This window comes from Carcharodon carcharias, chromosome 19 (assembly GCF_017639515.1).
Source record: "Carcharodon carcharias isolate sCarCar2 chromosome 19, sCarCar2.pri, whole genome shotgun sequence".
NCBI lineage: Eukaryota > Metazoa > Chordata > Chondrichthyes > Lamniformes > Lamnidae > Carcharodon > Carcharodon carcharias.
Genome location: NC_054485.1, coordinates 113,052,769 through 113,075,929, shown reverse-complemented (window position 1 = coordinate 113,075,929; position 23,161 = coordinate 113,052,769). Strand labels below are relative to the sequence as shown.

Sequence of the window (23,161 nt, the reverse complement as noted above, 5' to 3'; positions counted from 1 at the left end):
GGGATAGACAGTGGGAGATTGTGGTGTCACAGGAGATGCGGGGGTGAAGGTGGTCTTGCAGTTATCGGACCTTAACAGAAAGGCACCTGAAATTAAAGTGAAGCTGTTGTTGGCGACACCCCTCCACACCTCCCGTGCGAGGCCTGAACCCGATGATTTTTGGAAATCCCTCATGGAAAATAATTGGCCACTTAAGGGCCTCAGTTGTGGCAAGGGCAGATGGGCTGCCCGTGGCTTCACCCACCCCAGCATAAAACTGAGAGAGGTCGGGGTGGGTGGGAACCCCATCCGAGGAATTTTACTCTCACCCTCAAGCTACAAACCCACCGGCAGGGGAGATTAAAATTCATGTCCATAACTTGTTATTGCTTTTCAAATTAATGACTTAAACTGGATAAGTAGATAAACTAATTAACTAATATAAGAAAATTAAAACTAAAATAATCAATTCCAATTGAAAACCTCAAGCTCATTTCTGGTACGGCTAGTTCGTTTAATCAATCTGAGCTATGGCAGGCCCCCTTAGTCCTATCGCATGGGCAGTTTTTTTTATTTGTTTATGGGATGTGGGTGTCGCTGGCTAGGCCAACATTTATTCACCATCCCTAATTGCCTTTGTTGGGAGGGCATTTTTAAGAGTCAACCACATTGCTGTGGGCCTAGAGTCACATGTAGGCCAGACCAGGTAACGACGGCAGATTTCCTTCCCTAAAGGACTGAGTGAACCAGATGGGTTTTTACAACAATCGACAATGGTTTCATGGTCCAGATTTTTATTGAATTCAAATTTCACCATCTGACATGGTGGGATTGGAATCCAGGTCCCCAGAGCATTACCCTTGGTCTCTAGAAAACTAGTCCAGTGACAATACCACTTTGCCACTGCCTCTCCTTAACATCTTGCTCCATGTGGAGCTGCAGGATGCATCGTGTGTCCTGTATAACCATCTATGCAGGAAGTGTTATCGCAGCTTGAACTCTGTGTTTTGTAACTTGAGCAGCAGCTGGCATCACTGCAGCACACCCATGAGGCTGAGAACTTTGTGGATGGCAAATATACAGAGGTGGTCGTCTCACGGTTTAAAAGTGTGCAGGTAGGTTGGGAATGGTTGGCTGCCAGGAAATCAAGGAGAAGACCAGGCAGATAGAGAGAATCTCACTGTCTAACCGACATTCAGTTCTAAATACTGGTGAGAGTAATAGTTCACCTGGCCAGAAGCAAAACCACAGCACCCTGGCTGGTTCAGCTGTAGAGGGCGGCAAGAGGAAGATTGGGAAAGCAATAGTGATAGAAGATTCTATAGTGAGGGGAACAGAGAGCTGTTTCAGTGGCCACAGATGTGAATCCAGGATGGTAAGTTGCCTCCCTGTTGCCAGGGCCAGGGATGTTCCTGAGTGGCTACAGAACATTCTGGAGGGGACTGCTTAACATCTAGAGGTGATGATCAATATCAGTACCAATGACATAGAGGACTGTGGTTCTACGGACAGATTTTCGGGAGCTAGTAAAAACTTGAAATGGAAAAGCAAAGTGGAGTTGACAAAAAAACCGTGCCTGCCATTTCAATCTGTCCATTGACATAAGCTTGAGGGTTGTCATTTTAGGATTTGTGCTGCATGGATTGGCATGAATTTGCATGGGAGCTATAAAGGGCGTGTATGGGTTGGCACAGGGCTATAAAGGGCTATAGGATTGGCATGGGTTGGCATAGAGGCTATGAAGGGCCACAGTGTGGATAAGATAGTAAAGAAAACTTATGGAATGCTTTCCTTTATTGGATGAGGTATTGAATACAAAAGCAGGGATATAATGTTGGAACTATACAAAATGCGAGTTAGGCCACAGGTAGAATTCTTTATATAGTTCTGGTCACCACATTATAGATTAGTTGCTCTGCAGAGGAGGTTTACAAGAAGGTTAGCAGGACTTAAAAATTGCAGCTATGAGGAAAGATTGAGTGACAAATGGATGTTTTTAAAAAAAATATTTTTGGGGAATATTGTGATATTCTGTGGAAAAGGCTGCGTGTGTGTGCGGGGGTGGGTGGGTGTGTGTGTGTGTGCATGCACGCACGCGTGTGTGTGTGTGTGTGTGTGTGTGTGCCTGTATGATTGAATTAAACTGGGCAGAGATCATTAGGAGACAGTTTGTCTGGGGAGGTTTAAAACATGAAAAGGAAAGAGGTACAAAAACAAAAATTGCTGGAAAAACTCATCAGGTCTGACAGCATCTGTGGAGAGAAAGAGAGAGTTAATGTTTTTAGTCTGCATGACTCTTCTTCAGAACTGAAAGGATAGAGGTTGAGGAACAATAAAATGGATTCTGTTTAACATTTGCATTTTTAGATAAACTGAGAGTTTGTTTGAATATCAAAGGTGCTCCAAGAAGCATGTTTGCATCTTGCAGGAGTTACAGTGGTAAATAGGAGGGGGGGATATTATATTTTAGGGAAGGAAAGTCCTATCCTTACCTGGTCTGGTCTACATGTGACTCCAGACCCACAGCAATGTGGCTGAATCTTAAAATGCCCCCTGAAATGGCCTGGCGAGTGACTCAGTTGTATCAAACCACTCAAACCAAGTCAATAAGGACTGAAACCAGATGAACCATCTGGCGTCGACCTAAGCACTGGAAACGACAACGGCAGACTCAGCTCTGTCGACCCTGCAAAGTCCTTATTACTAACATCTGGGAGCGACTGCCAAAATTGGGAGAGCTGTCCCACAGACTGGTCAAGGAGAAGCCTGACATAGTCATACTTACAAATCATGTCTAAGATGCCACCATCACCATACATGAGTAAGTCCTGTCCCACGAACAGGACAGACCCAGCAGACGGGTTGGAGCTGTCCTGGGAGTCCTCAACATCGACTCCGGACCCCATGAAGTCTCACGGCATCAGGCCAAACATGGGCAAGGAAACCTCCTGCTGATTACCATGTACTGCCCTCCCTCAGCTGATGAAGCACTGCTCCTCCATGTTGAACACCACTTGGATGAAGAATTGAGAGTGGCAAGGGCGCAGAATGTACTCTGAGTGGGGTACTTCAATGTCCATCACCAGCATCACTACTGACCGGGCTGGCAGAGTCCTATAGCACATAGCTGCTAGACTGGGTCTGCGGCAGGTGGTGAGGGAGCCAACAAGAGAGAAAAACAAACTTGACCTCATCCTCATCAACCTGCCTGCTGCAGATGCATCTGTCCATGACAGTATTGGTAAGAGTGACCAATGCACAGCCGCTGTGGAGACAAGGTCCCGCCAACACATTGAGGGCACCCTCCATCATGTGTGGCACTATCGCCATGCTAAATGGGATAGATTTTGAACAGATCTAGCAACTCAAGACTGGGCAAACATGAGGCGCTGTGGGCCATCATCAGCAGCAGAATTGTACTTGAACACAATCTGTAACCTCATGGCCTGGCATATCCCCCACTCTACCATTGCCATCAAGCCATGGATCAACCCTGGTTCAATGAAGAGTGCAGAGGGGCATGCCGGGAGCAGCACCAGGCATACCTAAAAATGAGGTGTCAACCTGGTGAAGCTACAGCAAAGGTCTACTTGGGTGTCAAACAGCATAAGCAGCAAGTGATAGACAAAAGCTAAATGATTCCATAACCAACGGGTCAGATCTAAGTCCTGCAGTCCTGCCACATCCAGTCGTGAATAGTGGTGGACAATTAAACAACTCACTGGAGGAGGAGGCTCCACAAATATCCCCATCCTCAATGATGGGGGAGACCAGCACATCAGTGCAAAAGATAAGGCTGAAGCATTTGTAACAATCTTCAGCCAGGAGTGCCAAGTGGATGATTCATCTCGTACTCCTCCGGAGGTCCCCAGGATCAGAGACGCCAGGCTTCAGCCAATTTGATTCACTCCACGTGATATCAAGAAATGGATGAAGGCATTGGATACTGAAAATGCTATGGGCCCTGACAATATTCCGGCAATAGTACTGAAGACGTGTGCTCCAGAGCTTGCCGCGCCCCTAGCCAAGCTGTTCCAGTACAGCTTACAACACTGCATCTACCCGGCTATGTGGACACTTGCCCAGGTATGTCCTGTACACAGGAGCAGGACAAATCCAAACTGGCCAATTACCGCCCCATCAGTCTACTCTCGATCATCAGTAAAGTAATGAAAGGGGTCACCAACAGTGCTATCAAGCAGCACTTGCTTAGCAATAACCTGCTCATTCATGCTCAGTTTGGGTTCCGACAGGGTTACTCAGGTCCTGACCTCATCACAGCCTTGATTCAGACATGGACAAAAGGGCTAAACTCCAGATATGAGGTGAGTGTGACAGACCTTGAAATCAAGGCAGCATTTGACTGATTGTGCCATCAAGGAGCCCTAGCAAAACTGGAGTCAGTGGGAATCAGGGGGAAAACTCTGCAGTTTGGAATCATACCTGGCACAAAGGAAAATGGTTGTGGTTGTTGGAGGTCAATCATCTCAGTTCCAGGACATTACTGCAGGAGTTCCTCAGGGTTGTGTCCTAGGCCCAAACATCTTCAGCTGCTTCATCAATGACCTTCCTTCCATCATAATGTCAGAAGTGGGGACGTTCGCTGATGATTGTACAATGCTCAGCACCATTCATGACTCCTCAGATACTGAAGCAGTCCATGTCCAACTGCAGCAAGACCTGGACAATATCCAGGCTTGGGCTGACAAGTGGCAAATAACATTCGCGCCACACAAGCGTCAGGTAATGACCATCACCAACCTGAGAGAATCTAACCATCAACCCTTGACATTCAATGGCATTACCATCACTGAATCCCCCACTATCAAATCCTGGGGTTTACCATTGATCAGAAACTGAACTGGACTAGCCATATGTGGCTACAAGAGCAGGTCAGAGGCTAGGAATCCTGCGGCAAGTAACTCACCTCCGGACTCCCCAAAGCCTGTCCATCATCTTCAAGGCACAAGTCAGGAGTGTGATAGAATACTCTCCACTTGTCAAGATGAGTGCACCTCCAACAACACTCAAGAATCTTGATACCATTCAGGACAAAGCAGTCTACTTAATTGGCACCCCATCCGCAAACATTCACTCCCTCCACCACCGACACACTGTAGCAGCAGTTTTACACCGCAGGAATTCACCAAGGCTCCTTCAACAGCACCTTCCAAACCCATGTCCACTGCCATCTAGAAGGACAAGGGCAGCAGACACATGGGAACATCACCACCTGGACGTTCCCCTCTGACACGCTCACCATCCTGACTTGGAAATATATCACCTTCACTGTCGCTGGGTCAAAATTTCTCTAAAGGACTTTAGTGAGCCAGATGGTTTTTACAACAATGGGCAATGATTTTCTGGTCCTCATCAGACTTTTAATTCCAGATTTTTTAATGGAGCAGACAGACTGCACAGAGGTTGAAGAAGGCAGCTCACCACCTTCTCCTCAAGGGCAATTAGGGATGAGCAATAAATGCTGGGCCAGCCTACGATGCCCACATCCCAATGAATGAATAAAAAGAACTCCTAAGTTTTCTCACTTCACTAACCCACAAAGAAGGGTATCTAATGATGTCAAGTGTAATTAAACCACAAGGTTAGATGCCAGTTACTTATACTAAAGTTATATTTTAACAATGAATATTCTGATTAGTAACCTGATACCCCTACCAATGGCTTATATATATTTATCCTGTGTTACTCAGTGAATGTTATAGTTCATGTATTTTCATTATTTTACTCAGACTCTCGTACCAATCTTCAGCGAGTGACAATCTTTCAGCTCTTACCCTCATCAATGATCTGAGAAGATTCCCCATGTCTAGTTGGTGCAGGTTCCCAATCAATGGAAGAGGAGTTGGAGAAGGAGGAACTTTGAATGAAGATCTTTTGTTGGACCCTTTGATGTAGAAAATCACAAGGAATAGCAGGGTGATCAGCAGGAACATTGAAGTGGGGTCCAAGAGGCATATCTTCAACAGATTCATTGCGAGCAGACTAACTGCAACTTGACTAAATGCGCAGCTACCTTGCACTGTTTGTCAGCTGAGTTCAGTGGCCACAGCTTTATGAACAGCAGGATCCTCCTCTTTCTACTGCACTTCTCATCTGTTAACTCTTTGCAGTGACGTGGTGGTATTGCTAACAATATTGGGTTTGTAATCACCATGGGCCTGATTTTAGCTCCTTCACTGGCTGCTGCCCCTGGATATAAAGTTCCAATGCATGGCATTCAGACTGTTGGCCTCTGATTAATGCCCTTCAGTCTGTACTATCAGTCCCGCCCCCTCTGATTAATGCCCCTCAGACTGTACAATCAGTCCAGCCCCCTCTGATTAATGCCCCTCAGTCTGGACCGTCAGCCCCTCCCCCTCTGATTAATGCCCCCCAGTCTGTACCGTCAGCCTCTCCCCCCCTGATTAATGCCCCCCAGTCTGTACCGTCAGCCCCTCCCCCTCTGATTAATGCCCCCCAGCCTGTACCATCAGCCCCTCCGCCTCTGATTAATGCCCCTCAGTCTGTACTATCAGGTCCTCCCCTTTTCCGATCTAATCTCACCCTCTATAATGTTCGAAACCCCTTCTGACCCTTGACCCTGGACTGACACCTCACCACAACAATACCATCTTTCACTGGTTGGTGATCTGATGGCTGGTGATCCCTGCGCACCACTTTGCTTAATCCTAAAGTGCCTTTACTTGTGCTCAGCAGCATACAAGCTGCTTTCTTAACCATCTTAATGGGCTTCACTTCGCAGTCATGTGGATTTGCCGCCTCGCCACTTTCTCACCAGCCACTGCCTGTTCCTACTGTCGTCATTCTGACCCACCCATTCCCGTGTGATTCTATGGCACAATTCTAAAAGACTGTGCAGGGACAGAGGGACCTGGGTGCTCGTGTGCACAGATCTTTAAAGTGGCAGTTCAACTGAGAAAGTAGTCAGTAAAGCATATGGGTTCTTCGACTGCATAAATAGTGGCAGTGAGTACAAAAGCAGGGGAGTTATACTAAATCTTTATAGAGCCCTGGTCAGGCCCCAACTAGAATATTGTGTTCAGTTCTGGTCACCACACTGCAGGAAGGATTTCAGGGCCCTCGAGAAGGTGCACAGCAGCTTAACCAGAACTGCTCTGGAATGAGGGATTTTAGTTACAAGGTTAGGTTGGAGAAGCTGGGGTTGTCCTCCTTGGAGCAAAGGAAATGGAGGTACAAGATTTTCCAGGTTTAGATAAGATAGACAAAGAAATGCTGTTTCCTTTTTTGTTGATTGTGCAGATGCAGGGGATATAGATTTAGGGTCTTGGGCAAGAGATATGGGGTGGAATGTAGGGAAGAATATTTTTAGGCAGCGATTGGTAATGACCTGGAACTCGCCGTCTATGAGGGTGGAGGGAGCAGAGATGATCAATGATTTGAAAAGGAATTGAATGAATGCTTGAGCGAAATAAATGTGCAGGGCTACGGACATAAGAGTGGGTGAGTGGAACTGACTGGATTGCGGTACAGAGCAGAATTGGCTTGATGGGCCGAATGGCTTCCTTCTGTGCTGTATTGACTCTATGACTCAATGCTGTGTCCAAGAGCGTGCAAACATTATCCTAGAATTTAGAGGGATGAATTTTGAGGACAGTTTGCATAGACTCAATGTTCTGATCTGGAAATATTTCGTCGTTCCTTCATTGTCACGAGTCAAAATCCAGGAACTCCCTCCCTAACAGCACTGTGGGTCTACCTGCACCACATGGACTGCAGTGGTGCAAGAAGGCAGCTCACCACCACCAGCACTGGTTTGGCCTCAACTGCAGTATTGTGTCCAGTCCTAAGCACCACACTTTAGGAAAGATCTGAAGACAGAGAAGGTGCAGAAAAGAATTTCAGCTATATAGATAGATTGGAGAAGCTGGGGCTGCACTCCTTAGAGAAGAGAAGGTTGAGAGGGGATTTGATAGAGGTGTTCAAAATCATGAGGTGTGGCAGAGAAGATAAGGAAAATCTGTTCCCACTGGTGGAAGGATTGAGAACCAAAGGTGACTGAAGGGGATTGGCAAAAGAACCAAAGGTGACATGAGGAAAATCTTTTTTATTCAGTGAGCGGTCAGGATCTGGAATGCATTGCCTGAGAATGTGGTGGAGGCAGATTCAATCATGGAGAATCTGGAGAATCTGAAAATAGAACAACCAGAGGGGAAGTGAAGAAACTAATTAGAAAAGCAAGGAAGAGCATGCAACGAGACTGAAAGTGAACAGAGAACGTTGATAAAGGAAATGTTGTTGATGTGGTGTATCTAGATTTTCATAAGACATTTGATACAATGCCACACAACAGACTTGTGAGAAAAATTCTAGGTCAATAAATAAAAGGGAAAGCAAGCTCTGGATAAGAAATTGGCTGTGTGACAGGAAACAGAGAGCAGTGATAAATGGTTGTTTTTCAGATTGGGGGGAGGTTTGTAGTGGAGTTCCTCAGGTGTCAGTGTTGGGATCCTTGCTCTTCCTGATATATATTTATGACCTAGACTGCTGGACAGGGCATAGTTTCCAAATTTGCAGATGATACGAAGATTGGAAATGTTGTCAACTGTGATGGGGATAGTCTTGAACTTCAAAAGGACATAGACATGTTGTTGGATTGGATAGGCAAGTGGCAGATGAAATTCAATGCAAAGAAGTGTGAGGTGATTTGTTTTGGCAGGAAAGATGTGGTGAGGCGGCATAAAATAAAGGGAGAGCCTCTAAAGGAGGTGCAGGAACAGAGGGAACTCAGTGTATATGTACATAGGTCATGAAAGATGGTAGGGCATGATGAAAGAGCACTTAATATAGCACCTTTAGGCTTTATTAATAGGAGCATTGAGTACAAGAGTAAGGAGGTCATGTTAACTTGTGTAAGACACTAGTTAGGCCTCATCTGGAGTACTGTGCCCAGTTCCGGGAGCCATACTTGAGAAAGGATGTGAAGGCATTGGAGAGAGTACAGAGGAGATTCACAGGAATGATTCCCGGGATGAAGAACTGTGGCTATGAGGATAGATTGGAGAGGTTGTGACTGTTTTCCTTGGAGAAAAGAAGGCTGAGAGGAGACTTGATAGAGGTATTCAAGATCCTGTGGGGTATGGACTGGGTAAATAGTGAGAAACTGTTCCCACTCAAGCGAACATCAAGAACTAGAGAGCACAGATTCAAAATAATTGGCAAAAGGAGTAAATGTGATGTGAGGAAATATTTTATTCACCCAGAGGGTGATTGGAGTCTGAAAGAAACTTCCTGAAAGGGTGGTGGAGGCAGGTTTGATCAAGGTATTGAAAAGGGAATTGGATTGCTACCTGAAAAGAGAGAATGTGCAAGGTTACAGGGATAAGGCAGGGGAATGGGACCAGGTGGAATGCTTTTTCAGAGAGCCAGTCCAGACTTGATGGGCCAAATGACCTCCTTCTGCACTGTAAAGACACTGTGCTACTGTGATATCATGGCTTTCAAAAGAGAATTGGATAGCTAGCTGAAGAGAAAAAAGTTTGAACAGCTATTTGGAAAAGGCAGAGGACTCACTGAGTTGTTCTTGCAGAGAGGCAGTATGAATACGATGGGCCAAATGGCCTCCTTCTGTGCCATAACCATTTTATGTTTCTGGGTGATTAATATGTTTCAAGGATTTAACGGGGTAGATAGAGAGAAACTATTTCCTTGGATGGGGGAGTCCAGAAGAAGGGGAAACTGTTCAGAGTTGATGTCGGCAGGCACTTCCTTCCACCAAGGGAAGAGGCTCCCTAAAAAACCATTGAGACTGGGCATTATTTGCAAGTTGTAAACTGAGCTGGATGGCTTGTTAGATAAGAGTAATAAGGAATAAACATCCAAGGCTGATTGATGGAGTTAAGATACAGATCGGTCATGGTTTAATTGCATAGGTGGAACAGATTCAAGGGGCTGAATGGCCTCCTCCTGTTTCAATGTTCCTATTATTAAAGTTAGGTAGTGGAGCACTTAGAGAGATGGTGGTTGAATTAAAGATGAAACTGCTGCCAGGGTAATGTAATTGGGAATACTTGATAAAGGTGAGGGTGAGCCTGTTAATGTGATATCATTACATTTCACCAACCAAAACATGTTTTGTTCGTTACTGGTGAAGGTATCTCTCAATAACACAATCAAGTATCAGATTGTTGTAACCATCATGTGAGGGGCTTGAGCAAGTGGTACATTATTCTGTAACATTGTGAAGAACTCATTACACAATTCTCTCAAGCAAACAACTGAACCTTGCCCCATTATCCAAGCCTCATTTGTCAGACTTAATCATTCCTCCTGTTCCCCTAAGTCATGAACCATAAAGTTTAACCTCTCCTATTTCTTATCTGGGGGTCGGTTAGCTCACTTGGCTAGATGGCTAGTGTGTGGATTGGAATATTGCCAACAGCATGAGGTTTGATCCCCGTTCAGGCTGAGGTAGATTTGGGGCCTGCCTCCTTGCCATACCCCTCGTGAAAATCACGGCACTTTGCTGTGGTTCAGCAAATAATCATCAAGGAGCTGCCTTTGGGCAGAAAACTGAAGAAGCTTAAGTTCTTAGCTAAGCCCTCACTTGTAAGATGGTGGTGGTGTGTTACAGTTCACTCAGAGTCCAAGTTGTTGTGGCTGCATACACTTCTACATGCATGTTGCAGTCTGGAGCTGTGGATACTGGTGGTAGAGGATCCAATGTGTTTTCCACCACATGGCTGATGAGGAATCTCTCCTGCTCCTCTTGCAGCCTGCCATTAGCATGTGTTGGTAAGAATTACAGATTTATACTCAACTTGTTTGGCCATGTTATAATAGCACCTTCCTTGACCTTCCAGTCCTGGGATGAGACTTGAACCTGGAGCTTCTGGCTCAGAGGCAGGGACATTACCCACTGTGCCACAAGATCCCTTAACCAGACCTAAGATGCTGCTTGTTTATCCTTACCTAATCGTCGGTCACATGACCTCGTGCTTCTAGTCCTTATCAAAGCCCCAGGCGAGGGTACTGATTGCTAATGATTATCTAAGCCCTTGACCACAGGGCTTACTGCTTCCTTGTCTGTTACCCAAGCTCAAGGCTGTTTGACACAAAGATCAAGCCTTTGGCCAACACCACCTGCTTCCATACACAGTGAAGTGCCATTTGATTTGAACCAGAAATCACATGAGACAACGGCAAGCTTATGTCCAAGGAACACCTCTCTTCCAGGCCAACCTGCCTTCACCACTGTTCTGACATCGGAGATTTCTGACGCCTCTGTTATTTTCCCCCTAGGTTCAGGGTGAAAATCCATCAAAACATCTTAGCAACTGGTCTCCTACAGGGCATGAGACACAGAAGCAGGTGGAGATAAAAATAAACTTTTATTTCTTGTCTGTTGGGTTTAGTCAATTGAAATTTCAGTACAGACAACTTATGAAAATCTGCCAGCAGCGAACAGAAAAGAAAATTGCACAGAATCTGAAATAAACGGAAAATGACGTTAACATCTGAAACAGGGCAAGTTAATGGACCCAGTACTGACTGTTCATCAGCAACTGAAATTCAAAAATAATGAAATCTCTGAATAGGATTGGAGAGAAGAAGGGGAACACATAGCAAAGAGTGAGGTGAGCAAATTACTATCATAATGGGGTTAATGGCTGAAGGAAACTTTCATAAAAGAACATGCGACTGAAGTGACAAATTGGTGAAACATATGTAATGCCATCTGAGCCAGGTTGTGGAAAGAGAGAAGAGAATTGAAAATGGCTCCAAAATGGAAGACAATAAGGTGGAAAATCACTGGGAGAAAGGGACTGAAGCAGCTGATTAACATCTGAGGTGGCTGTTTTCAATGTTCATCTCAGACAGCTGGGGACAGACCTGCAGAGAGAGAGGATAATGGGGGCAATTTTCATCTATTGCTGCCCCCTCCATGGGGAAACATTGGGAATGATCTGAGGTGCTATGAAGCTGGGGTGTAAACCCAGGTGTCCTCCAGATCCCCCCGTTTTACATTTACTGAATTAGATTAATATTATGTCCGCATATTAATTTCATTTAGAGTCCACAATGCATCTGCTCTATTATAGAGACCAGCCCATAGTGAGTCCAGGTGTAGTACAGAGATCTAGTACACAGTAAGTCTGGGTGTAGTACAGAGACTGGTCCACAGCGAGTCTGCGTCTTGTCCAGTCACTAAGCTATAAGCGGTTTCACTGTGGACCAGTCCCTAGACTGGACTAGGACTTATCGTGGACCGGACTCTATACTAGACCAGAGTCACAGTGGAGTCTAAATGAAATCAATTTGGGTCATGATTTTAATCTATTTCAGCATGTGTAAAACCTATATGATTGGGGTATACTTAAACAAAGCAAAGCTCACCTACCCTCATCCTCAGCAACCTGCCTGCTGCAGTTGCATCTGTCCATAATAGTATCAGTAGGAGTGACCGCCTCACAGTCCTTTTGAAGACGAAGTCCCATCTCTTTATTGAGAATACCCTCCATCATGTTGTGTGGCACTTACTACTGTGGCTAAATGAGATAGATTTCAAACAGATCTAGCAATGCACGGCTGGGCAAACATGAGGCGCAGTGGTCGACCAGCAGCAGCAGAATTGTACTCAGTCATAATCTGTCACCTCATGGTCTGGCATATCTCCCACTCTACCATTACTGTCAAGCCAGGGGATCATCCCTGGTTCAATGAAGAGTGCAGGAGCGCATGGCAGGAGCAGCACCAGGCATATCTAAAAATGATGTGTCTAGTGAATCTATTGAAGCTATAATACAGGATTACTTGCGTGTCAAACAGCAGAAGCAGCAAGTGATAGACAAATGTAGGCAATTCCACAACCAACGGATGTGTTCCAAGCTCTGTAATCCTGCCATATCCAGTTGTGAATGGTGGTGGACAATGAAACAACTCACTGGAGGAGGGGGATCTACAAATATCCACATCCTCAATGTTGGAGGAGCCCAGCACATCAGTGCAAAAGATAAGACAGAAGCGTTTGCTACAGTCTTCAGCCAGAAATGCCGAGTGGATGATTCACATTGGCCTCTTCTGGTCCACAGTGAGCCTGGGTTTTGTCTGGTCACTAAGCTATAAGCAGTTTCACTGTGGACCAGTCCCTGACTAGGACTTATCATGGACTGCACTCTATACTAGACCAGAGTCACAGTGGAGTCTAAATGAAATCAAGTCCCCAGCATCACAGATGCCAATCTTGACATTCAATGGCATTACCATCACGGAATCCCCCACTATCAGCATCCTGTGGGTTACCATTGACCCGAAACTGAACTGGAACTAGCCTTATGAATACTGTGGCAACAAGAGCAGGTCAGAGACTGGGAATCCTGTGGTGAATAAGTCACCTCCTGACTCCCCACAGCCTGTCCACCATCAACAAAGCACAAGTCAGGAGTCTGATGGAATACACTGCATTTTCCTAGATGTGTGCAACTCCAACACTGCTCAAGAAGCTTGACAACTTGATTGACACCCCATCCACAAACATTCACTCCCTCCACCACCAACTCTTAGTGTGAGCAGTGTGTAACATTTACAAATAGCAGTGCAGGAGCTCATGAAGGCTCCTTAGACAACACCTTCCAAACCTAAGACTGCTATTATCAGAAGGACAAGGAAAGCAGATACATAGGAACTCCGCACGTGGATTGTCCCCTCCAAGTCACTCACCATCCTGACTTGGAAATATATCGCCGTTCCTTCATTGTCGCTGGGTCAAAATCCTGGAACTCCTTCCCTAACAGTACTGTGGGTGTACGTAAACAACAGGGACTGCAGCGCTTCAAGAAAGCAGCTCACCACCACCTTCTCAAGGGCAGCTAGGGATGGGCAATAAATGCTGGCCTAGCCAGCGATGACCAGATCCCATGAATGAATAAAAAAAATTACAGAGGTGTGAGGGGAGAACTGTCTAACGTTAATTGGGTAAATAGCCTACAAGGTAAGCAGGTAAATGAACAAACGTTCAACAAAAATACATTCCATGAAAAACAAAACTCAGCAAGAAGGACTCATCTGTGAGAAATGGTAGCAAGTTTGAGGATTGGGAGTATTTTAGAAACCAGCAAAAGGCCACTAAACAGTTGGTCAAAAGGGAAAAAAATAGAATGAGAGTAAATGTGCCTGGAAGATTAAAAACAGAATGGGAAAGCTTTCCTATGTGTATAAAAAGGACAAGAGTAATTAAAGTAACCTCTTGTCCCTTAGAAGCAGAGGCAGGAAGAATTATGACGGGAAATGAGGAAATGGTAGAGGCACAAATATCTTGTGTCTATCTTAACAATAGAGGACACAAGTTCCATTTAAAAAATAGATGATAACCTTGGGGCTAAGAAGAGTGAGGACATTAGGGAAATTAATATCAGCAGAGATAAAGTATTGGAGAAACTTAAGGGACTAAAAACCGACAAATCCCCAAAATCTGATGACCTACACCCTAGGGTTCCAAAAGAGATAGCTGCGGAGATAGTGATGTGCTAGCTATGATTTTCCAAAATTCCTTAGATTCAGGAACAGTCCCACTCAATTGGAAAACAAAAACAAAAACAGAATTACCTGGAAAAACTCAGCAGTTCTGGCAACATCGGCGGAGAAGAAAAGGGTTGACGTTTCGAGTCCTCATGACCCTTCGACAGAACTTGAGTTCGAGTCCAAGAAAGAGTTGAAATATAAGCTGGTTTAGGGTGTGTGTGTGGGGGGCGGAGAGAGAGAGAGAGAGAGAGGTGAAGTGGGGGTGTGATTGTAGGGACAAACAAGCAGTGATAGAAGCAGATCATCAAAAGATGTCAACAACAATAGTACAAATGAACACATAGGTGTTAAAGTTAAAGTTGGTGATATTATCTAAACGAATGTGCTAATTAAGAATGGATGGTAGGGCACTCAAGGTATAGCTCTAGTGGGGGTGGGGAGAGCATAAAAGATGTAAAAAAAAAATAATGGAAATAGGTGGGAAAAGGAAAATCTATATAATTTATTGGAAAAAAAAGAAAAGGAAGGGGGAAACAGAAAGGGGGTGGGGATGGGGGAGGGAGCTCACGACCAAAAGTTGTTGAATTCAATATTCAGTCCGGAAGGCTGTAAAGTGCCTAGTCGGAAGATGAGGTGTTGTTCCTCCAGTTTGCGTTGGGCTTCACTGGAACAATGCAGCAAGCCAAGGACAGACATGTGGGCAAGAGAGCAGGGTGGAGTGTTAAAATGGCAAGCGACAGGGAGGCTTGGGTCATTCTTGCAGACAGACTGCAGGTGTTCTGCAAAGCGGTCGCCCAGTTTACGTTTGGTCTCTCCAATGTAGAGGAGACCACATTGGGAGCAACGAATACAGTAGACTAAGTTGGGGGAAATGCAAGTGAAATGCTGCTTCATTTGAAAGGAGTGTTTGGGTCCTTGGACGGTGAGGAGAGAGGAAGTGAAGGGGCAGGTGTTGCATCTTTTGCGTGGGCATGGGGTGGTGCCATAGGAGGGGGTTGAGGAGTAGGGGGTGATGGAGGAGTGGACCAGGGTATCCCGGAGAGAGCGATCCCTACGGAATGCCGATAGTGGGGTGAAGGGAAGATGTGTTTGGTGGTGGCATCATGCTGGAGTTGGCGGAAATGGCGGAGGATGATCCTTTGAATGCGGAGGCTGGTGGGGTGATAAGTGAGGACAAGGGGGACCCTATCATGTTTCTGGGAGGGAGGAGAAGGCGTGAGGGTGGATGCGCGGGAGATGGGCCGGCCATCTTCTCCGCCGATGCTGCCAGACCTGCTGAGTTTTTCCAGGTAATTCTGTTTTTGTTTTTGTTTTTGGATTTCCAGCATCTGCAGTTTTTTTGTTTTTACCACTCAATTGGATGTTGGCAAATGTTACACCGCTTTTCAAGGAAGGAGGGAGAGAGAATACAGTCACTGCAGGCCAGTTATCCCAAGAGCAGTTGTTGGCAATTATTATTAAGGAAGTCTTAACAAGGGACTTTGAAAAGCATAGTATGATTAGAACTGATCAACATGGATTTACTAAAGGGAAATCCTATTTACCAATTTTGTTAGAGTTTTTTGAGGATATAACTAGCAGGGTAAATAGAGGCGAACCAGTAGATGTAGTATCCCTTGAATTCCAAAAGGCATTTGATAAGGTGCCACGCACAAGGTTAATAAATAATATAAGGGCTCATGGAGTCGGGGGTAATAACATGGATAAAGGATTGGTTCACAGATAAAAACAGTGTGGGCTTCAATGGGGATTTTTCAAAGTTGGCAGGCAATGAATAGTGGAGTGCTGCAAGGATCAGTGCTGGGCCCTCAGTTACTTACAATCTATATTAATGACAGAGCTGAAGAGACAGAGTAACATGTCTAAGTTTTCTGATGATACTAAGCTAGGTGGAAAGTTAAGCTGCTGGAGGACACAGAGGCTGTAAAGAGATACAGACAGTTTAGGTGAACAACAAGATGGCAGATGGCATCTCATATAGGGAAGTGTGAAATTATTCACTTTGTTTGTTAGAATAGAAAAGCAGAATATTTTTTGAAAAGGTAAGAAACTTGTTGATGTTCAAAGTGAGTTGGGTTTGCTTCTGCAAGGAACACAAAGTTATCATGCTGGTGCAGAAAGCATTCAGGAAGGCAAATGTCATGTTGGCCTTTAGAATCATAAAAAGTTGACGGCACAGAAAAGGCCACTTGGCCCATCATGTTTGTGCTGGCCAAGAAAGGAGCCAATGAGCCTAATCCCACTTTCCAGCATTTGGTCCGTAGCCCTGCAGGTTACGCACTTGAGGTGCACATCTGGAAACCTTTTGAACGAGTTGAGGGTTCCTGCCTCTACCACTCTTTCAGGCAGTGAGATCCAGACCCCCATAACCCTCTGGATGAAAAAATGTTCCCTCATCTCCCCTTTAATCTTTTTACCAATCACTGTAAATCTATACCCCTAGTCACTGACTTCTCTGCCAAAGTAAATGGTGTCACGACTCACTGGGGTTCATGCGCTGCAATATCAAGCCCTACGGATCTCCGAGCCGCGACAATCTGAAAAGTTTGATCAAACCACCTAATTGTTTAATTAAGCTAACAGAATACAAGCACCAGGTTTGCAAATTTAATAAGTAAATAACTGTTAACTGAACAAATTGTCTTTAACCAGTGGCAAAAGGAAGAAATATGAACAGCTAATTTCTAACTCCATAACCTAAACTCTACCCCTTCTTAAATCCCTATACACACATATAAGACACACAAAAACATGGATTTTAAGGGTGGGATAAAACAATTCAATAGCATCAATTCCGGAGTACAGGATTCGATGGGTTGATTTTGATCGATGTCTTCCAAATTCCTTTCAGTTCTTTGTTGGTGACAAGAGGTGGTCTTCCAGCCCTTTCAGTCTTTAATTCACTGGTTGAGCACTTTCTATTCAATGTCTCTAATGGTGATTTTCCCGTTTTCCTCTTGACAGGGGCTTTCAGAGAGAGCAGGTTTTGGAGATATGAGAAAAGAAACAGCTAGCTATTACTGTGGAGTTACTGGTATCTTACACACACAGGGGAAAGAGGCTTTAGAGGCTTTTTTCAAGCTAGGAGCTGCACTGCTCTCACACAAACCCTGCTCACCTGGTCAGGAGCCAATTAAATCTGTTGGTGCCAGGCAGTTCCCCATTAGACTGGACTCCTCCTCGGCACCATCCTGTCTTTCATGGCACAATCTGTTCCAGGACAGTAACATCTTATATATCCCTCACACTGTTCCCGAAGACATTTCTTTCAAACGGTAGCCATTGTAATTTCAATCAACAGTCCAACAGAAATAAAAAGATATGTTCTTTATGATAGTTCCTTCCCATCCACTCTACCCAGGCCCCTCACAATTTTGTATCTCAATCAAATCTCCCCTCAACCTGCTCTATTCCAAGGAGAACAATCTCAGCCTAAATACTGTGGCTACAAGAGCAGGTCATAGGCTAGGAATCATGCGACAAGTAACTTGCCTCCTGACTCCCAACGCCTACCCTCCATTTACAAGGTACAAGTCAGGAATGTGATGGAACACTCCTCATTTGCCTGGATGAATGCAACTCTTACAATACTCATGAAGCTAGACACCATCCAGAACAAAGCAGTGCACTTGTCTGGCACCACATTCACAAACATTCGCTCCCTACTCCACCGTCGCACAGTAGCAGCTGGTTTTCCATCTACAAGATGCACTGCAGGAATTCACCAAGGTTCTTTCAAGCAAGTGAGTTCCAGACTCCCACCACCCTCTCGGAGAAAACATTTCTCCTCAACTCCCCTCTTCGCCTTCTACCTCTTACCTTAAATCTATGCCCCCTGGTTATTGACCCCTCTACTAATGGAAAAGCACCTTCCTATCCTCTTATCTATGCCCCTCATAATCTAATACACCTCTATCAGGTCCCTTCTTAACCTTTGTTGCTCCAAGGAAAACAACCCCAGCCAATCCAATCTTTTCTCATAGCTCAAACCCTCTAGTCTAGGCAGCATTCTGGTAAATCTCCTCTGTACCCTCTCTGGTGCAATCACATCCTTCCTATAATGTGGTGACCAGAACTGCATGCAGTACTCCAGTTGTGCCCTAACCAGCGGTTTATACAGTTCCAGCGTAACCTCCCTGCTCTTGTATTCTGTGCCTTGGATATGCACACCAAGGTCCCTCTGATCTTCAGTATTTTCCAGGGCCCAGCATAATTCCTTGCCTTATTAGCCCTTCCCAAGGGCATCAGCTCACATGTTCCGGGTTGAATTCCATTTGCCACTGCTATGCCCAGCTGACCTGACCATTGATATCCTCTTGCAGTTAATGGCTATTCTCCTCACTATTTACCACCCTACCAATTTTCGTGTCAACCGCGAACTTCTTGATCGCACCCCCACATTCAAGTCTCAATCATTTATGTACACCACAAACAGCAAGGACCTCAGCACTGAGCCCTGTGGACTCGATTGGAAACAGACTTCCAGTCACTGAAACAACCCTTAACCATCACCCTCTGCTTCTTGCCTCTCAGCCAGTTTTGGATCCAATGTGCCACCTGGCCTTGGATCCCATGGGCTCTTACTTTCTTGACCAGTCTGCCATGAGGGACTTTATCAAAAGCCTTGCTAAATCCCATGTAGACCACATCAAATGCATTACCCTCATCAACACTCCTGGTTACCTCCTCAAAAAATTCACTCAAATTTGTCAAACACGATTTTCCCTTAACAAATCCATGCTGAATATCCCTGTTTCATCCATGTCTCTCCCAGTGCAGATATATTCTGTCCCTCAGAACTCTTTTTAGAAACTTCCCACCACTGAGGTTAGACTGACTGGCCTTTAATTTCCTGGTCTATCCCTTGCTCCTTTTTTTAATAATGGGGCAATGTTAGCAGTCCTCCAGTCCTCTGGCACCTCAACTGTGGCCAGAGAGGATTTGAAAATGACTGCCAGGGCCTGTGATATCTCTTCCCTTGCCTCCCTCAACAGCTTGGATACATCTCACCTGGGCCTACAGTTTTATCTACCTTTAAGGCCGCTACACCCGTGAGAATCTCCTCTCTCTCTCTCTCTGTTTATTTCCTCTAATATTTCACAGTTCTCCACCCTGATGCCTATACCTGGGTCGTCCTATTCCATTGTGAAGACCAATGCAAAGTATTCATTGAGGACTGTACCCACGTCTTCTGGGTCCACACACAGATTACCTCTATGGTCCCTAATTGGCCCTACTCTTTCCCTAGTTATTCTCTTGCTCTTTATACATTTTTTAAAAAACCTTTTGGGTTTTCTTTATTCTACCCACCAATGCTTTCTCATGCACACTCTTAGCTTTCCTAATTTTCTTTTTCAGTTCCCCCCTGCACTTTTTATACTCCTCTCGGGACTCTGCCATATTGAGCCCTTGGTATCTGCCATAAGATTCTCTGTCTTTCTTAATCCTAACCCTTATGTCCTTTGACATCCACAGTTCTCCGAATTTCGACCCTGCCTTTGTCCTAATGGGAACATATATGCCCTGCACTCTCGCTATTTCCTCCTTGAATACCTCCCACTGCCCTGACACAGTTTTACCTACAAGTAGCTGCTCCCAGTTCGCTGGGACCAAATTGTATCTCACCTTAGTAAAATTAGCCTTTCCCCAGTTTGTCACAGAATCTCAGAATCTCTCTCGGCCCATCGAGTCTGCACTGACACGTGAGAAACACCTAACTTACCTACCTAATCCCCTTTACCAGCACTTGGCCCATAGCCTTGAATGTTATGACGTGCGAAGTGCTCATCCAGGTACTTTTTAAAGAATGAGTGTCAACCCACCTCCACCACCCTCCCAGGCAGCGCATTCCAGACCGTCACCACCCTCTGGGTAAAAAAGTTTTTCCTCACATTCCCCCTAAACCTCCTGCCCCTCACCTTGAACTTGTGTCCCCTTGTGACTGACCCTTCAACTAAGGGGAACAGCTGCTTCTTATCCACCATGTCCATGCCCCTCATAATCTTCTACACCTCGATCAGTCTTCTCTGCTCCAACAAAAACATCCCTAGTCTATCCAACCTATCTTCATAACTTAAATATTTCATCCCAGGCAACATCCTGGTGAATCTCCCCTGCACCCCCTCCAGTGCAATCACATCCTCCCTATAATATAGCGACCAGAACTGCACACAGTACTCCAGCTGTGGCCTCACCAAGGTTCTATACAACTCCAACATGACCTCCCTACTTTTGTAATCTATGCCTGGATTTACAAAGGCAAGTGTCCCATATGCCCTTTTCACCACCCCACTAATATGCCCCTCCACCTTCAGAGATCTATGGACACACATGCCAAGGTCCTTTTGTTCCTCAGAACTTCCTCGTGTCATGTCATTCATTAAATACTTCCTTGTCAAATTACTCCTTCCAAAGTGTATCACCTCACACTTTTCAGGGTTAAATTCCATCTGCCACTTATCAGCCCACTTGACCATCCGTCTATAACTTCCTGTAGCCCAAGACACTTAACCTAATGTTAACCATCCGGCCAATCTTTGTGTCATCCGCAAACTTACAAATCCTACCCCCCCACATAGTCATCTATGTAGTTTATATAATTGATAGGGGACACAGCACAGGTCCCTGTGGCACGCCACTGGACACTGGCTTCCAGTCACTAAAGCATCCTTCTGTCATCACCCTCTGTCTCCTACAATGAAGCCAACTTTGAATCCACCTTATCAAATTACCCTGTGTCCCATGTGCATTTGCCTTCTTTATAAGTCTCCCATGGGGACCTTGTCAAAGGCTTTGCTGAAATCCATATAAACTACATCCACTGCACTACACTCATCTACACACCTGGTCACCTCCTCAAAAAATTCAGTCAAATTTGTTAGGCATGACCTCCCTCTGACAAAGCCATGCTGACTTTCCCTGATCAAACCTCACCTCTCCAAGTGGAGATAGATTCTTTCCTTCAGAATTTTCTCCAATAGTTTCCCGACCACTGACGTGAGACTCACTGGCCTCTAGTTCCCTGGCTTATCTCTATAACACTTCTTAAATAGCGGAACCACATTAGCTGTTCTCCAGTCCTCTGGTACCTCCTCCGTGGCCAGAGAGGAATTAAAAATTTGGGTCAGAGACCCTTGCCTCCCTCAGCAGTCTGGGACACAAGTCATCTGGACCTGGAGATTTGTCCACTTTTAAGCCTGCCAACACCTTGTCACTCCCTCTATCAATTTGCTTAAGAATCTCGCAATCTCTCTTCCCAAATTCGATGCCTTCATCCTCATTCCCTTGTATGAAGACGGATGTGAAGTATTCATTCAACACTCTGGCGATGTCCTCTGGCTCCACCTATAGAGTTCCCCCTTGGTCCCTAATGGGCCCTACTCTCCCTGGTTATCCTCTTCCCATTGATATACATATAGAATATCTTGGGATTTTCCCTACTTTTTCCAGCCAGACCTTTCTCATATCCCCTCTTTGCTCTCCTAATTGCTTTCTTAAGCTGCACTTTCTGTACTCCACTAATGCCTCTGCAGATTTGCTTCCCTTGTACCTGTTAAAAGCCTTTCTTTTCCTTCTCATCGTAACTTGAATATCTCTGGTCATCCATGGTTCTCTGGGCTTGTTACTACTTCCTATCACCCTAGAGGGAACATGTTGAGCCTGTACCCTCCCCATTTCCTCCTTGAACGCCTCCCACTGCTCCTCTGTAGATTTCCCCACAAGTAGCTGTTCCCAGTCTACTTTGGCCAGATCCTGCCTTATTTTACTAAAATCTACTCTCCCCCAGTGCAAAACATTTGTTTGCAACTTGTCTATTTCTTTGTCCATAACAAACTTCAACTGTACCATGTTGTGGTCGCTATCACTAAAATGCTCCCCCACCATCACCTCAGCCACCTGTCTGGCTTCATTCCCCAGAATTAGGTCCAGCACTGCACTGTCCCTTGTTGGACCCACTACATATTGACCTAAAAAGTACTCATGTACACATTTCAAGAAATCCACTCCATCCAAGCCCTTAACACTATATCTATCCCAATTAATGTTGGGAAAGTTGAAATCACCTAATATATATACCCTATTGTTATTGTTTTTACACACCTCTGCAAATTGTGCACATATTTGCTCCTCAATTTCCTGCTGTCTATCTGGGGGTCTATAATAAACACCTAACAATGTGGCTGTCACTTTTTTATTCCTAACCTCTACCTACAAAGCTTCATTTGATGCCCTCTTCAAGGTATCATCTCTCCATACTGCAGTAAGTGACTCCTTAACTAATAATGCAACACCTCCTCCTCTTTTACCCCCTCTCCTGTCTCGCCTAAAGTTCCATTGGAACTTTTATTCCTAGCCCAACCTTATCCTTTTCCATAAGTATCCTAGATCTAACTGAGTTATGGTCACCATCTCCAAAATGTTCCCCTATTGATACACCTCCCACCTGCTTGGGCTCATTTCTGAATATTAGGGTCCAGAACTGCCCCCTCCCTTTTTGGGCTTTCTACGTATTGGCTAAAAAAGTTCTCCTGGATGCTATGTAAGAATTTGCTCCCTCCCTACCTTGCACACTACAACTATCTCATTTATATTTGGGTAGTTAAAAGCCCCTACTGTTTATGCCTATTATTCTTACACTTCTTGAATTTGATTAACATATTTGATCCTCTATTTCTCCTGAATG

General features: G+C 45.0%; 1 protein-coding gene across 1 annotated transcript in view; it reads right to left on the bottom strand.

Annotated features, from left to right (window-relative positions):
• LOC121291354 (cytochrome P450 2K6-like) overlaps window positions 1–6,720 on the bottom strand; it is a 36,346-nt gene extending 29,626 nt beyond the window's left edge. The window contains exon 1 of the mRNA XM_041212423.1: window positions 6,598–6,720. Coding sequence (XP_041068357.1) covers window positions 6,598–6,720 — 123 coding nt within the window. The remainder of the gene's footprint in view (window positions 1–6,597) is intronic.
• Between the last annotated feature and the right edge of the window lie 16,441 nt (window positions 6,721–23,161).